At 40.3% G+C, this 15,814-nt stretch overlaps 1 protein-coding gene across 1 annotated transcript in view; it reads left to right on the top strand.

The window, feature by feature from the left end:
- Window positions 1–1,441: 1,441 nt before the first annotated feature.
- The window catches only part of CUNH4orf51 (chromosome unknown C4orf51 homolog), a 48,281-nt gene continuing 33,908 nt past the window's right edge, over window positions 1,442–15,814 (top strand). The window contains 3 exon segments of the mRNA XM_032855912.1: window positions 1,442–1,845; window positions 10,030–10,049; window positions 10,052–10,102. Of these exon segments, the coding sequence (XP_032711803.1) occupies window positions 1,613–1,845; window positions 10,030–10,049; window positions 10,052–10,102 (304 nt within the window). The 5' untranslated portion in view covers window positions 1,442–1,612.

The raw sequence follows: 15,814 nt of genomic DNA, 5'->3' as shown, positions 1-15,814 counted from the left end.
CTCATCTGGATTTCTCTAAGGAGTCCCAATTCCATGGGAAAAAGCAGCTGGGTCTGAAACCTCTGCCTAATTCTTCTAGGGCAAAGGTGCTTATGTTCCAAATTGCAAAGTTTTAAGGATAGAAACCCCTAATTTTAAATGCTACCAATTATTTACAAATAATTTTGTTCTCAAAGAAACATGGCCCATAGTGTGTCAGCCTCACTATAAAGGACTGTCCGACTTCAGCTCCGGGAGCCGTGTTCCCAGTATTCAAAGGTCAGGCACATTGGAATCACACAGCAATGTTCATATGCTGATTCCTGGGCTTTTACTCAGACCTCCGTAGTCTGTGAAGGCAGGACTGAAGTCTCTGCATGGTTAACACGCCCATAGGTGCTGATCCAAATTCCCTTGGAGATGGTTTTTCTTTAAATGATGATGATGGATCTCCTGGCAGAGTTGCCGATCCAGACGAGGCATGACATTTGCATTTATTTAAGAACGTTAAGAAGGTCTCAGGTTATGTGCATGAGCACAGAAGGTGGAGAACTGCTCCAGGAGCTGATGAAAGGACAAATGTTGAAAGATCTAGTCTGATTTGTCGGTGAATTGTTATTGCAGAGAAGGACAGACAAGCCAAGGACACTGATTTAGACTATTTATTAGTGAGGGACAGAGGAAATCATGAGAATGGAAGATTGAATGCTATCACCCCTCAGCCTAAAAAAGGCTCCCAGTGATATTTCAGTGACCTTAACTCTGAACCCTGGCTGTCTTTAGAATTCTCCAGGAGTCAGCTTTTAAAATACACCAGTGCCTGGGCCCTACTCCAGACCAGTTAAATCAGAATCTCCGGGGGTGGCCTGGGGGTGTGGGTGAGGTCTGAGCTTTGGCTGATTTTAACAGCTCCTGGGATGACTTCCGTGTGCAGCCGGCTCAAGGACCACCGCTCGATGACACGCGAGAAGCTATTTGAGTCACCGGCTCTTGCTGACGTCACAGACGGTTCGTTTAGCTTCCAGACTCTTGGAGCCCAGTCTTTAGAAGAAATGAATGCCTGGCACTGTTCTTTTATCGCTCGCTCCCACCTCTTAAACCAGCATCATTAGGATTCACTGTTTTATTTATAAAAGCAGTTGCTACCCGCTTTTTTTTTTTTTAAGATTTTATTTATTTATTTGACAGAGACAGAGATCACAAGTAGGCAGAGAGGCAGGCAGAGAGAGGAAGGAAAGCAGGCTCCCTGCTGAGCAGAGAGCCCGATGTGGGGCTCGATCCCAGGACCCTGAGATCATGACCCATGCTGAAGGCAGAGGCTTAACCCACTGAGCCACCCGGGTGCCCACCACCTGCTTTCTTGCCATCGTTTGTAGCCCTGTGTGGCTCAGAAAAGGACAGAAACTTACATACCTTACACATTTTCTAGTTAAAGTTTGGGGGGTAGGGGTGGGGGCCTTGTATTTGTGGAATTCAGTGATCTGTTGCTTGGCAACTTCAAGAGAGTTAAGCTTCTGCATTCCGCCAGAGTCAGAATTACAAAGTTTGGTGAGCCCCGTCAATTACCTCTTGCGACCAAAAGGAAATTAATTGTCCATCATGCAGAGGGCTTGAGAAGCTGGCACCCAGAGCCATGTCACACTTCTTCTACTTGACTCCACAAATCGTTCTGCCCTTTAGCCCTCTCAGCTCTCGAGAGTTCAATCTGATCAGACGCAAGGCTGGAGCGTCTTGGCAGAAGGAAACGAGGTGGTCGGACTCTTCCATAACAACATACACAGGCAGTTACCAGAAAAAACAACTGGATGAGTCCGCCAGCAGCCGATTTTCTTTTAAAGCAGGACGGCATCGGCCTGAGTGTAACCAGTAAGATCTTTGTAATCTGCACCTGGATATGTCACTATAAATAGACAAGAATGCTCTCAGGAGGAATAGGGTATTGTAGACCCTGAGAGACTTCATAGACTTTAACTCTGTATATTTTCCTGTGTAAATGTCAGCGGGAAGAAGAGCTAAATGTCAGTTACCAGCTGAAATTATGATTATATTCTCTAAGTCCTAACATTCTATATAACTACCTACTCTTGAAAATATAAAAATGTGAGTATTTTATTAAATTGTAGGTATTTTGTATCCTCTCCTTGGCAAAGAGCTGCGTCTGAGAATTTCTCCTTCATTTTTGGTCTAGTTTTTCCACTTTCAGAAGTTGAAAAATTCCCTCAGAGCAGGAAGAAAGTGGACTAAATCCTTCTCATTCCTTACCTTGTATTGTCCGTCAGTAAAGGCAAATGGTGAGGGCCTGAAAGACATTTTCTGAGTGTTCACTTTAATCTAAGTCTTATGATAGGCTCACAGAAAAGATTAATTTGTTTAATATGGTACCTGAAACTATAGAAATAAGGAGTCGCAAAGAAAGGAGATTTTATCAGTGTCTGTGGTGGGAGAAGGGATATTGTGTTTCTGGAAAGATCTCAGTAAAGCAGGTTTCCTCTGAGTTGGCTTAGGTAGGGAAAGGAAGAGCATCGTGCATGGACAGGAGAATATGCACAAAGGCAAAAAGAGTTTAATCCCAAACATTATTAGAGAACCACAAATAGCCCAGTGAAAGCATCAGTAGACGTGTGGAAAAATATGGAAAAATATGAGGACTTGTTATGAAATATGTCCCTCTGGATATTAATTGTCCAAATTCTGGAAATTCATTTGAAAATCAATTGGGTTTTTGACTCCAACTTGAGATGTGAGTAATAACTCAAATAGTGCCCTAATAATTATTAATTATATTGCCTTCCTGGTCTTTCCAAATCATCAAAACTGTGCTTAAAGCTGAAATGTCTCAGAATGACTTTTCTATTGCATGCCTTGTCGAGTTTATTCCAACAAACCATAGTCTGCATTTTTAATGGCTCTCAAGTATGTTGACATTTCAATTAATGTTGGAACTCCCTTTGCTAATTCTGTGAATTTTGAGGTATCTTTTGGCCAATTAGGGGGAATCTTTCAGCATAGCCAGGGTCCTCTCTGAAAATAGTGTTCGAAATCTGGTATCCAAACAGACCCACTCACCAGAGTAGAAAAAAATATGTTATCACTCAAAAAGTGCAGAAATATGGCAGCTGGTGAAAATGCTCAGAACTCTGAATTTGTGTCTTGTTCAGACTGTGATCGTTACATGCATGCTTCCAACCAGTGCCCCCTGTGACACTGCAAACCACAGGAGACCCCAAGCTTGCGAGGTCTGTTTTTTGGGACCTCAGAAATGTAAATATAATCTTGGCACAACTACAACTTATTCTATTATAGGGTAAGAAGCCAGTCAGTGTCATAAATGAAGATGAAGGGCAGATTTAGCTCATTTTAAAAACACTGATTATATTCTAAATTTGCTTTTGTTTTTAATCTTTGTCTTGGTTAATTTTAGCCCTAAGGCAAATGTCTTAAGTTCTGAACAAAAACTGTTTGATTAAAATTTTGTAAGGCTATAAGCAGACATTTTCACACTGCTATAAAATCAAAGTGGCCCAAGGGGGATTATCAAGTAAAATATAAAATTACTGATTATTTAAAATGTGTTAAGTTGGAAAACATTAATGTGTATAAAACACAATACATTTTATTCACCTTATCTATTCACCACATACTCTGAATACCCAGATAGTGCAAAACAGAAGAAATCTGGGAGAAGTCTTAATCATTTGGCTCTGGGTCAGTTTTAACAGCAAATATGTAAAATTCATCAACATGAAAAAGAAGGATCCTGCACTGGGAGAATGGAGATTAATGCAGTACAGAACTTAGACTGTCAGTATCAATCCCACTTATCTGCCAAACTTAAAATAAGAGCTGCATTTTGACATCTGAAACTAATGTAACATTGTATGTCAACTCTGCTTCAATCAGGAAGAAAAAAAAAAAAAAAAAAGAGGGACACCTGGGTGGCTTAGTTGGTTAAGCATCTGCCTTTGGCTCAGGTCATGATCTCAGGGTCCTGGGATCGAGTTCCACATCGGGCCACCTGCTCAGCGGCAAGCCTGCTTCTCCCTCTCCCATTCCCCCTGCTTATGTTCCCTCTCTCACTGTCTCTCTCTCTCTCTCTCTCTCTGTATAAATAAATAAATAAATAAATCTTTAAAAAAAAAAAAAAAGGAGTGGCACTTTGGAATTTCCAAGACAGGAATATGGCTCAGTATAAAGTTTTAAGTCTTGATGCTTTATTTATTAAATTATTTTCATTTATCCACTAATCATATATTTATTAAGATCCCACTACATAAGGTCTTTTAGGATAGGTGCTGGGGCTACATCAGTGATGGAAGCATCTATATGGCCCTCGTCTTCATGGAGCGTATAGTCTGGTGAGGGAGACAGTCCCCAGGGAAACAAGCCATTTGTGTTTAAAGGAAACAAATTGGGAACCTCAATAGAAACAAAGAGGAGTGGCACTTTCTTACAAAGCTAAACATAGTCTTACTAGTGATCTAGCAGTGTGTTCCTAGATATTTACCTATAACTGATTTGCAAACCTAGATCAACATGAAAACCTGCACATGAATGTCAACACTGTTTTATTCATTATTGCCCCAAAGTAGAAGGAAAAAAAAATGTCCTTCAATAGGTGAATAAATTAAAAAAAACAAACAAACCTGTGTCACATCCATGTAGTGGGATATTATTCAGCAATAAAAGGAAATGAGGCATTAAGCCACAAAGGACAAGGATGGATCTTTTTTTTTTTTTAAGTAGGCTCCATGCCTAATGTGGGGATCCAACTCGTGGCCCTGAGATCAGGAGTCCGATGTTCCATTGACTGAGCCAACCAGGAGCTGCCCCCACACTTTCTTTCTATAAGTAAAGACATGGGTGAATCTTAGCTCCCTAGCCCCAACTGAAAGAAGCTGGTCAGACCATCAAGTATTGCATATTCAACTATATGATAATTTAGAAAAGCAAAACTAAGACAGTAAATGGATCAGCGGTTGACAGGGGATGGGAGAGGGCTGAGTAGGTGAAGAACAAGGATTTTTTAAGCCAGTGAAACTATTCTGTATGATACACTAAGTTTTTGTGAAAACCCGTAGTACTTTACAGAACAAAGAGTCAAATTTAATATATATAAATTTAAAGAAATTATTTAGGAGATGAGAGGGTTCCCAGGATAGCACATAAAAGGCGACAAAGGAATATAAATGTGTATTATAAAAGTAGGAATCAAGCTCACCGAAGGAATAAAGTGCTGATCTAAGTAACTTTAGAAATGAGTGCAGACTGTAAGACTAAAACTAGAGTGACAGCCCATAACCACTGAACTCTGGTTGATAAAGTTGTTTCCCAGGGGGGACAGGTAACAATTCTGAAACCACTGTACATGTACTGGAATGGAACAATTAAGTAGACAGATGGTAGATGATGGGGGCGAGGCTGTTGTTGGGAGTGGGAGGTTAATGATAAACAGAGAAGGGGTAAGAGTGATCCGTGTGGTAATGGATTAGAATTGAATGCATCAGCATTCATGCAGAACTCATGCATAGCTTAATATAAATATAGATGGCTATGTAAAGAAACATTTAACGGTTTGTGTATATACACAGGTTAGTATGGACACAGGTACTTCCTTACTCTTTGGAGCAAAGTCCCTACCTGCAGCCCATATCAGCATGGGCCATCAGCTGAGAGGGTCCAGGAGCAACACTTGGTAACAGCAAGCACACCGAGTACCCAGATTTTGGCTTCTAGTGCTATTCTCCAGTAACAGCACCAGAGTTTCTAGGAGAAATCCTGATTCTCAGACTGGAGGAGGAGATACACAAGATGAATTTGGAGTAACTTATAGTGCCAGAACGTAAGAAAGTATCCATCAAAACAAAATGAAACAACAACAACAACAAAAACAATGATGGAAGCATCTGAAAGAGCTCCCAATGACTGAAGCTGGAAATTTGTGCAACAAAAAAAGTAGTATTGGCCCAAAGTATAAAATAACCACAAGTTCATAGTGTTATAAATGAATGATTGAATAAATTCATTAATGAGGGGAAAAGGACACATTTCTCATGCAAAACATTTTCATAATTCATGCAGCTACACTATGCTGAAAGAGGTGGAGAATAACTCATGACCACTTAGGTGCGAGCTGTGCATAGTGACTTTCTTCCACTGAATACAGAAAGTGAAAAGGGGGGAAGCCGGACAAATACTACTTCAAGCCAGCCGACCAAGTTTAATTCATAGCAACAATGATAATTCATACTGATAGTCTTTAACCTTGGTATGAAATAGTACTTTACCTCTGTGGCTTTCTCCCTCAAAATAATTACCCTCAACTAATCATGAGAAAAACATTAGATAACTCCCAATAGAAAGACATTCTACAAAATACCTGACCAGTAATCCTCAACATTGTCAAGGTCATCAAACCAAGGAGTCCGAGAGACTGTCACTAGTAGGACCAACCTAAGAAGACATGATGACTAAATGTAATGTCATATCCTAGATGGGATCCTGGAACAGAGAAAGGACATTAGGGAAAATACTGAGGACATCTGAATAAGTATGGACTCTCGTTAATAATGTGTCGATAGACAATGGAATATTATGCCTCCATCAGAAAGGATGAATACCCAACTTTTGTATCAACGTGGACGGGACCAGAGGAGATTATGCTGAGTGAAATAAGTCAAGCAGAGAGAGTCTCACTTACTTGTGGAGCATAAGGAATAACACAGAGGACATTGAGAGAAGGAGAGGAGAAGGGTGTTGGGGGATATCGGAGGGGGAGACAAACCATGAGAGACTGTGGACTCTGAGAAACAAACTGAGGGTTTTGGAGGGAAGGAGAGTGGGGGGTTGGGTGACCCTGGTGGTGGGTATTACAGAGGGCACGTATTACATGGAGCACTGGGTGTGGTACATAAACAATGATTTCTGGAACACGGAAAAAAATAAAATTTTAAAAAATAATGTGTCAATATTGGTTCATTAATTATTACAAATATATGATTCTAATGTATGATGCTAATAATAGGGGTAACTGGGTGGGGAGTATATGAGAACTCTCTGTATTATCTTCACAATAATTTTGTTAATCTAAAAGTGATTACAAGTTAAATTTTTATTTAAGAAGGGTAACACCGGAGGAGTTCAAAGGAGGAATAAGCAAATACACAATCATAATTGAACACTTTTTTTTTAAAGATTTTATTTATTTATTTAACAGATAGAGATCACAAGTAGGGCAGAGAAGCAGGCAGAGAGGGAGGAGGAGGCAGGCTCCCTGCTGAGCAGAGAGCCCAATGTAGGGCTCGATCCCAGAACCCTGAGATCATGACCTGAACTGAAGGCAGAGGCTTAACCCACTGAACCACCCAGGCACCCCATAATTGGACACTTTAAGTCACTTCTCTCGATAACTGGTGGAACAACCAAGTAATCAGCAAGAACACACCAAATCTGAACATGATCAAGACACTTGTCCTGTGTGACACATCTAGAGTCATGAACCCACGAACCGAAGAATATACATTCTTTTCAAGAGCATGTGGAACATTTTCAAGGACTGACCTTAGGTCTTTAGGAAAATCATTTGCTTTCCAAATACTTCGGGATTATTCTGCAAGGCCCAGTCAGAATTACCACAGTGTTTATCTTGGGGGGGCTTGTATCCCTCCTGAGCAAAAGTGAGGCCACATGGGAGTCCAAGGTTGAGATTGGGAAGCAAGCATTGACCTAGGGTGTCCTTATAGAGACAAATCCCTTTATGAAAAAGCAGCAGCACATTGGACCATGCTTCTGAATGAAGAGGCACGGAGCCAGGCCTTCCTGAAAGCCACAAGACAAATAGGGAGGATTCGTTTGTTCTAGCAGCCATATAAAACTAATACAGGTGGAACAGAGAGGAGACGTGTTTCTATAACGAAGGGATGTGTAAATGAGTTTTATAAAGGATAACAATACGGACGTTTCATAATTGTCTAAATTAAAACAGGAAAGAAAATTAGTGTCTAAAACTAAAAGTAACAGTTTTAAAATGATTTTTTTTTAAAAATGCCACTTATATTGTTAAAGTATGTCAAATTTCTAAGAATAAATGTAATCAAAGATGTGCAAGATCTCCACACCGAAAACCATAAAACATTACTGAGAGAAAATAAAGATGATCTAAGTAAATGGAGAGATAAACCATGTTCTTGGATTGGATGACTGAAAGTTATAAAAATGTTCTTGCTTCACAAATTGATCTATAGATTCAATGCAATTCCAATAGGTGTTTTTGTGGAACTTGGCAAGATGATTCAAGGCCAGGAAATAGCCAGGACACTCTCAAAAGAGAACAAGGTTAGAGGGATTTTTACAGATAACAAAACTTACTATAGAGCTTCAGTAATTAAAGCAAGATGGCATTATAGCACAAGGATAGAAAATAGATCGATGTAACAGAATAAGGAGCCCAGAAAAAGACCTGGGCATATATGGACATTTATTTATGAAGAAGGTGGCAGAACAGTAGAGAAAATCTATGTTTTCAATTCTAGGTAGATTAATTCCAAATGAATTAATGATCTAAGCATGAAAGGCTGAACAATAACCATTAGACAAAGCCATTAGATGACAGAGGATTTCATGATGATCTTGAGATTGGCAAAGATTTCTTCAACAGAACACAGAAAGCACTAAGCACAAAGAAGTAGTTAGATAAATTGAACTACCTTAAAATTAAGAAGTTCTGGGAACAAAATACACCACAAAATATGGATGTGGAGCCTACTTGAAAAAAAAAAAAAGAAAGGAAAGAAAACCAGTTTGATCTCCTCATCTAAAGTTGATGCTACGGGTACCCTAAAACTTAGCAATTCCACTCAATTCCACTTCTAAGTGTATACACAGCTGAAATGCAGTTCACATGTGCACCAAGAGACATGTATGTGCAAATATGTTTCTAGCAGCATTTTTCATAATGGTAAAAGCTAAAAGGCTAAAAGGTAGAATTAGCACTATAGAGCAGAATGGACAGACAGCGGTATGTTCACACAATGTCAATGAATATGAACAAATGAATATATGCCCAAATTATAGTGTTTGGGTATGTCTGCTTAGGTGAAAAAATGTATAAAGAGAAGCAAAGATGATAGATGATGAAGTCAGTAAACTGGTCCACTGCCTACCTGTATTTGACCACCTGCCCTAAACCTATTGAAAATTAATTACTGGGAACAGGCTCAGAAATCTGCATTTTAAAATTAATACCCTCTGTTGACTCATCTGCTGTTGTAGGATGGAAAGAAAGAAGCACAGTGGGTTAGCAGCCCTCATCTCCAGGATGATTAGGGCTAGTTTGTTGGCTGAATGTATGCCTAGGAGCATTTTGAGACTCCCTAGGCTGACATCAATTCCGCTCTTCCCCTAACTCCCACACACAGTTCCAGGTCCCCAGAGCTTGGAGACCCTCTTGTCCCCCTAATCAGGGGCCAGAAACAATATGCTACATGCCGGGAACTGAGGACTGTCCATTCCATACAAAATAACTGTGCTTCCCACCAAGACCCTCCTTGCCTTAAAAAAGTATTGTATCTGGATTCGGGGAAATAGAGATAGAGATGTGTTTCGAAGGATAGACATAGCATCTGTAAGTTCCTGAATTACTCCTCTGCTATTCAGTTCAACACTTTCTTGGGAAATCAGCACACTGGCTGTGATATTTCCTGTTCCATTCATAGCACTTTGCTTATTCTGAAAACAACTCCCTGGAGAAAGACTCACAAATCCTGCTAAAACAATTATGAACTTAATGTTTGAGCTTTTCATGTATAAAAACTGAACACTTTACCCTTTTATGACAAAATGGAACAAACAAATCACTAAGGATGATGAGAAAGTCCAAGTCGGGTTGATTTAATGGGAGTTGGAGGTTATGGCTTGGGAGCATGGAAAGAGGACAGGAGAGGAAGCAAAAGTTTTACAAAGTCAAATGAGAAGGTGAGTGTAAAGCCCTCCACATCCATAGGCTGTGGCTTCTAGACCCAGAAACTCATAATGTGTTTCTTCTACTTGTTTCAGGATATCATCACCAAATTCTGCCTCAGTCCCACGGTCTGCAGGGCTGGCTCCCGGGAGACTACAGATGTGAAGAGTGAGTACAACAGTCCATCGTGAGCACAGCCTTTTTGCCAGGGTTGCTGTATTTGTAACTTGTAGGTTCTTTTTTTTTTTTTTAAGGTTTTATTTATTTATTTGACAGACAGAGATCACAAGTAGGCAGAGACACAGGCAGAGAGAGAGAGGAGGAAGCAGGCTTCCCGCTGAGCAGAGAGCCCGATGCGGGGCTTGATCCCAGGACCCTGGGATCATGACCTGAGACGAAGGCAGAGGCCCATAATTTGTAGGTTCTTAACTGTAGTCTTTCCGTTTCAATTTGCCTAGTAAAGGCAAGATGTCTTTAGCAAGACAACGAGTATGTTGCCCTCTGGATCTGTCACTCTTAAAAAAATGAATTATTCCAGGGCCAAAATGTCTTTGTCCATATGAGTCTCAGAATGTTACTTCTGCCAGAGTTTGGAGCTTTAGGTAATGTCATCTGACCTTTACTGGGTACATCCAAAAATGAAGACGAGAAACCAAAGCTATAAACCACCACCTAGGAAACTATATTTACTAACCTACAACCACCTCCACCCTGTTTTAGTTAAATTAGAATAACATTAGCTGCTATAATACACATCTCAAATTCTAGTTGCTTAACACAATAAAAGTTCATTTTTTTCTTCCCATAAAGGCCATGGTGGGGGTTTTGGGGACAGACTTTCTACATGATGATTCAGGGACACAGATGCCCTTTATCTTGGGGTTCCGCCATCCCCTGGTGTGTCAGAGTCCTTTGTTTTCACCAGGATGAAGGGTAGGGAAGGCACACCTGCTTTCTTACCACTTCAGCCTGGAAATGACACACAGCTCTCGTGCTCACATTCCAACGGCACAAATAGCCACAAGGCTCCACCGAGATTCCAGAGAGTTCAGAAGTGGGTTACTGGACTGGGCAGCCACTTCCTGGTAACAACGGTGTACTATGGAAAGGAACAACTGGTCAACCACCACACATGCTGCTTTTGAGGAAGAAACACGATAGATTTTTCCCATATAACTTCTACCTCTCAGGGTTCCATCTTTGAAGGTTTAATAAGACTCATGATTGAAATCTCAAATTAGGACTTTTTAGCACTTTATAAAATATTCTGGTCATTGGTTTTGCTGTTCTATTTAAAGATTTAACATTCAGGCATGTGTTGCGGGGAGAAGGGATGGTAAAATGAAGTATTCTGCAGCCTTATGGGGTTTTCCTAAATAATGGAAATAAAAGTTTTTAATGGTCACCTGGGACAATCAGTCTTCTGCTGGCTTTCCTAGTAAAATCTGGCTTTATCGGAATAGTATATTTGAGGTGGGTTTTCTGTGCTCTTCTGTGGTTTGTTGAGGCAAGCGGACAGGGCAGCTAACCATTTGTGCAATTGTTAAAATCAGGAAAGACTTTCTTTTCTCCCCTTTGCAGTAATGAACATAAAGTTAAAACACACTGCAGAGCTGGGAGACAAGTCTGAGCTAGGGCACGGGGAATTAAACAGCCCAATCACGTCCTTCATAGTAAGTTAAGGTGACAGTGCATCTGATCTGAGTGGCACGGAGTCCAGGCCTATTGCATTTATTGATAGCTGTGCCCTTCAGAATGCTGACTAACCATGCTAATCACCAGTGGCCCTTGAGTGCCAGTAGGGAGCAGTCCCAGAGCTGGATGGGTGGAAGTTCTTGAACGGTGATAACATGAGCAGCAAAAGCAATCATTTCCTACATGATAGTATTACTATATTTTCCTACCTCCTCTCCTACTGGTATGGTATAATACTGATAGGAGGAAAGGTAGAGACAACATCAGTATATATCATGATAATGACATTTTTAAAAAATATATTATTTATTTATTTGAGAGAGAGAGATAGCAAGTGAGCAGAGCAGGAGGGAGTGGCAGAGAGAGAAACAGGCTTCCCGCAGAGCAGGGAGCCCAACATGGAACTTGATCCCAGGACCTGAGCTGAAGGCAACCACCCAACTGACTGCACCACCCAGGCGCTCCCATGGTGATGATTTCTTAAGGGACTTAGCCCATGTTGCCTTTTTCACTCTCCTCCCACGGTCATTTTAACTTAACTGACAACTCCTCTCTACGTCAAGGTAGAGTTACTTAACTTGGCCGAGCAATAACTTCTTGTTATAACTTCTTCTTGTATTTCTTCTCAATTTCCATGCTTAATTTTTGGATTACCAAGTGTAATTGTGCCGAAAGCCCCTCACAGTGGGAGTTAAAACATGAAGTCAAGTGAATATGGGTCTGTTGATTGTCTCTTTGTAGACACATATCCCTTCGTAGATATGCAAATCAGATGGGCTGTTCTTAAGTGCGATTTATGAACATCATAGGAAATATATTCTCAAATTTTTTTTAAAGATTTAATTTATTTATTTGATAGACAGAGATCACAAGTAGGCAGCGGCAGGCAGAGAAAGAAGGGGGGAAGCAGGCTCCCCGCTGAGCAGAGAGCCCAATGCGGGGCTCGATCCCAGGACCCTGGGATCATGACCTGAGCCGAAGGCAGAGGCTTAACCCACTGAGCCACTCAGGTGCCCCTCAAATTCTTTTTCACAACTGCCTTTCAAAGAGTTCTTTGCTCTTATTTGTTCTACCTGCACTAAGGTGGTTTTCCTTTTGCATTGCCAGTAGTTTTCTTTCCAAGTGTTTGATTCGGTTATGGCTTTCCCTATGGTCCATTACATACTTGTCTCTCATGTTCAAAGAAGAACAAGGTGATAGCTACTGGAAGTTAAAACCTTTTTTTTTTCTTATTGAAGTAAAATTGGCATATAATTGGAGTGTAAGTTTCAGGTGTACAACATTATAATTCGATATATTTGTGTATACTACAACGAGATCACCGCCATATGCCTAGTTATCTCTTATCACCATACAGTTGAGCTCCTTTATTCATTTTAACCACCCCCATTTCCCTTCCTCTCTGGTAACCACCAATCTATTCTCTGTATCTATGAGTTGTTTTTTTTTTAAAGATTTTATTTATTTACTTATTTGTCAGGGAGAGAGAGAGAGTGAGTGAGTGAGTGAGTGCAGGCAGGCAGAGGGGCAGCAGAGGAAGAGAGAGAAGCAGGCTCCCTGCTGAGCAAGGAGCCCGATGCGGAACTCGATCCCAGGACCCTGGGATCATGACCTGAGCCGAAGGCAGCTGCTTAACCAACTGAGCCACCCAGGCATCCCGAGTTTGTTTTTGTTTTGCTTTGTCTGTTTTGTTTTTTAGATTCCACACAGAGGTGAAATCATATGGTATTTGGTTTTCTCCATTTGACTTATTTCACTTAGCATCCATGTTGTCACAAATGGCAAGATTTCACTGTCTTTTATGGCTGAGTAGTATCCACTATATCTTAGTATTCACTATATCCACATCTTCTTTATCCACTCAATGGGTAATCAATCAATGGATGCTTAGGTCTTTTCCATATCTTGGCTATTATAAATGCTGCTGCAATGGACATAGGTGTGCATAAATCTTTTCAAATTTGTGTTTTCATTGTTCTTCAGATAAATACCCAGAAGTGGAATTGCTGGATCATGTGGTCGTGCTATTTTTAATTTTTTGAAGAATATCCATCCTGGTTTCCATAGTGGCTGCACCAATTTACATTCCCACTAACAGTCCACAAGTGTTGCTTTTCTCTACATCCTTGCCAATACTTGTAATTCTGTCTTTTTGATCATGACCATTCTAATAGGTATGAGGTGATATATCATTGCGGTTTTGCTCTGCATTTCCCTGATTAGTGTGATGTTGAGCATCTTTTCATGTACATGTTGGTTATCTGTATGTCTTCATTGGAAAATGTCTATTCAAATTCTCTGCCCATTTTTTTTTAAATGATGTACCAGAGCTAAGGCAATTTTTTTTTTAGATTTTTTTTTTTTTTTTTTGACAGACCACAAGTAGGCAGAGAGGCAGGCAGAGAGAGACAGGAGGAGGAGGCAGGCTCCCTGCTGAGCAGAGAGCCTGATGCGGGACTCGATCCCAGGACCCTGAGATCATGACCTGAGCCGAAGGCAGAGGCTTTAACCACTGAGCCACCCAGGCACCCCTCTGCCCATTTTTTAATTGAGTGAGTTTTGTTGTTTGAGTTTGTTGTTTGTTGTTAAGTTGCATGAGTTCTTTATGTCTTTTGGATATTGATTGGTTGTTGGATATATCATTTGCAAATATATTCTCCCATTTAGGAGGCCGCCTTTTTGTTTTGTTGATGGTTTCCTTCACTGTGTAGAGGCTTTTAAGTTTGATGTGGTCCCATTTGTTTATTTTTGCCTTTGCTTCTCTTGCCTTTAGAATCAGATCCAAAAAGCATCACTAGGACCAATGTCAAGGAGCATACCACCTATGTTTTCACCTAGGAGTTTTATGACTTCAGGTTCTACATTCAAGTCCTTAATCCATTGTGAAGTAATTTTTTTGTATGGTGTAAGATAGTGGTCTAGTTTTATTCTCTTGTGTGTGGTTGCCCAGTTTTTCCAACAACGTTTATTGAAGAGATTGTCCTTTTTCCTCTTGGCTTCTTTGTTATAAACTAATCATCTATTTTGTGTGGGCTTATTTCTGGGCTCAACAAATAAAGATCAGACATTATAAAACTGCAGTACAACAAACAGAAATGGTTAAACAATTCAACTTTCTCTCCATTTACATTCTAAGGCAGATACTAGCAATTTTTTTTTTAATTAAAGCTCCTCTCCAGCGGAAGCAATTTATTCTGTGGTGGAATACAGACAATAAGGCAGCACTCACCAGCTCTCTCTTTACCTTCTCTTATTCTTAGCACCACACCTGTGTCCCACCCCTGCATCTCTTTAGGATGTGCCCAAGTTCTCTTGCAAAAGGGTACACTGGCCTCTTTGATTCTTGCCATTCTGGGAGATATAATAATATGACCCAGATGTGACATGTGTGAAATCTCCTTGGGATATTCCCTTGACCACAGATAACAAATTCCAAGTCCCTGAAGTAGCTCTCTGAACAAGAACTGTTTGTATGGTATATAACCTTTTATAAGGAAGGGTTTAGGAGAACATTAATATTTTAAAAGGGCACCATGACAACAGTTTGTAGTGTTAGTTCAAGAGTATTTGTGCCCATGTTTAATGCCATTCTTTTTTTACCTATTCTTTTACATCCACTTTTATTCTGTTAAGCCTTCTCTAAACCTTGGAAGATTTCTAAAAGCAGTAAGAACTCACCAGACTACCCTATATGCCATGTCTTCACACATGGAGAGCTTAAAGCATAAACAGGATGATATTAGGTGTTTCCAATCACACTTGTGATAAAATTCCAATTCCTTACTAAAACCTCTGAGGTCTTACATGAATGGGACCCTGCCTATCTTTCTGGTCTCATTGCATGGTTCCTCCTTTTTGCTCACCTGCTGTTCCAGTTACACTGGCTGCTGTTAGTAACTTGAAAATGCTAAGCCATTTCCTACCTCGGGGCCTTTGCACATATATTCTCTTTGTTGGAATGCAATTATCCCAGCTCTGCTGAGCTGTATTCTTCAGGTGTGAATTTAAATGTCACTTCTTCAGATGGGTCTTCACAGCCCACCATATTTAAAGAAAGTTATTCATACTCTTTCCCTTTTAATTTCTCTCTTGGTGCCTTGCTTGCTTTCTATGCACTATTGTATTAGTTTATTTGTTTATTTTCTCTTTCCTTTTCTAGAACATAAGCTTCATGAGATCAGAGAC

The sequence above is a fragment of the Lontra canadensis genome, unplaced genomic scaffold (genome assembly GCF_010015895.1).
Source record: "Lontra canadensis isolate GAN:19392208 unplaced genomic scaffold, GSC_riverotter_1.0 scaffold10, whole genome shotgun sequence".
Lineage (NCBI taxonomy): Eukaryota > Metazoa > Chordata > Mammalia > Carnivora > Mustelidae > Lontra > Lontra canadensis.
This window is presented reverse-complemented; position numbering and strand designations above follow the sequence as displayed.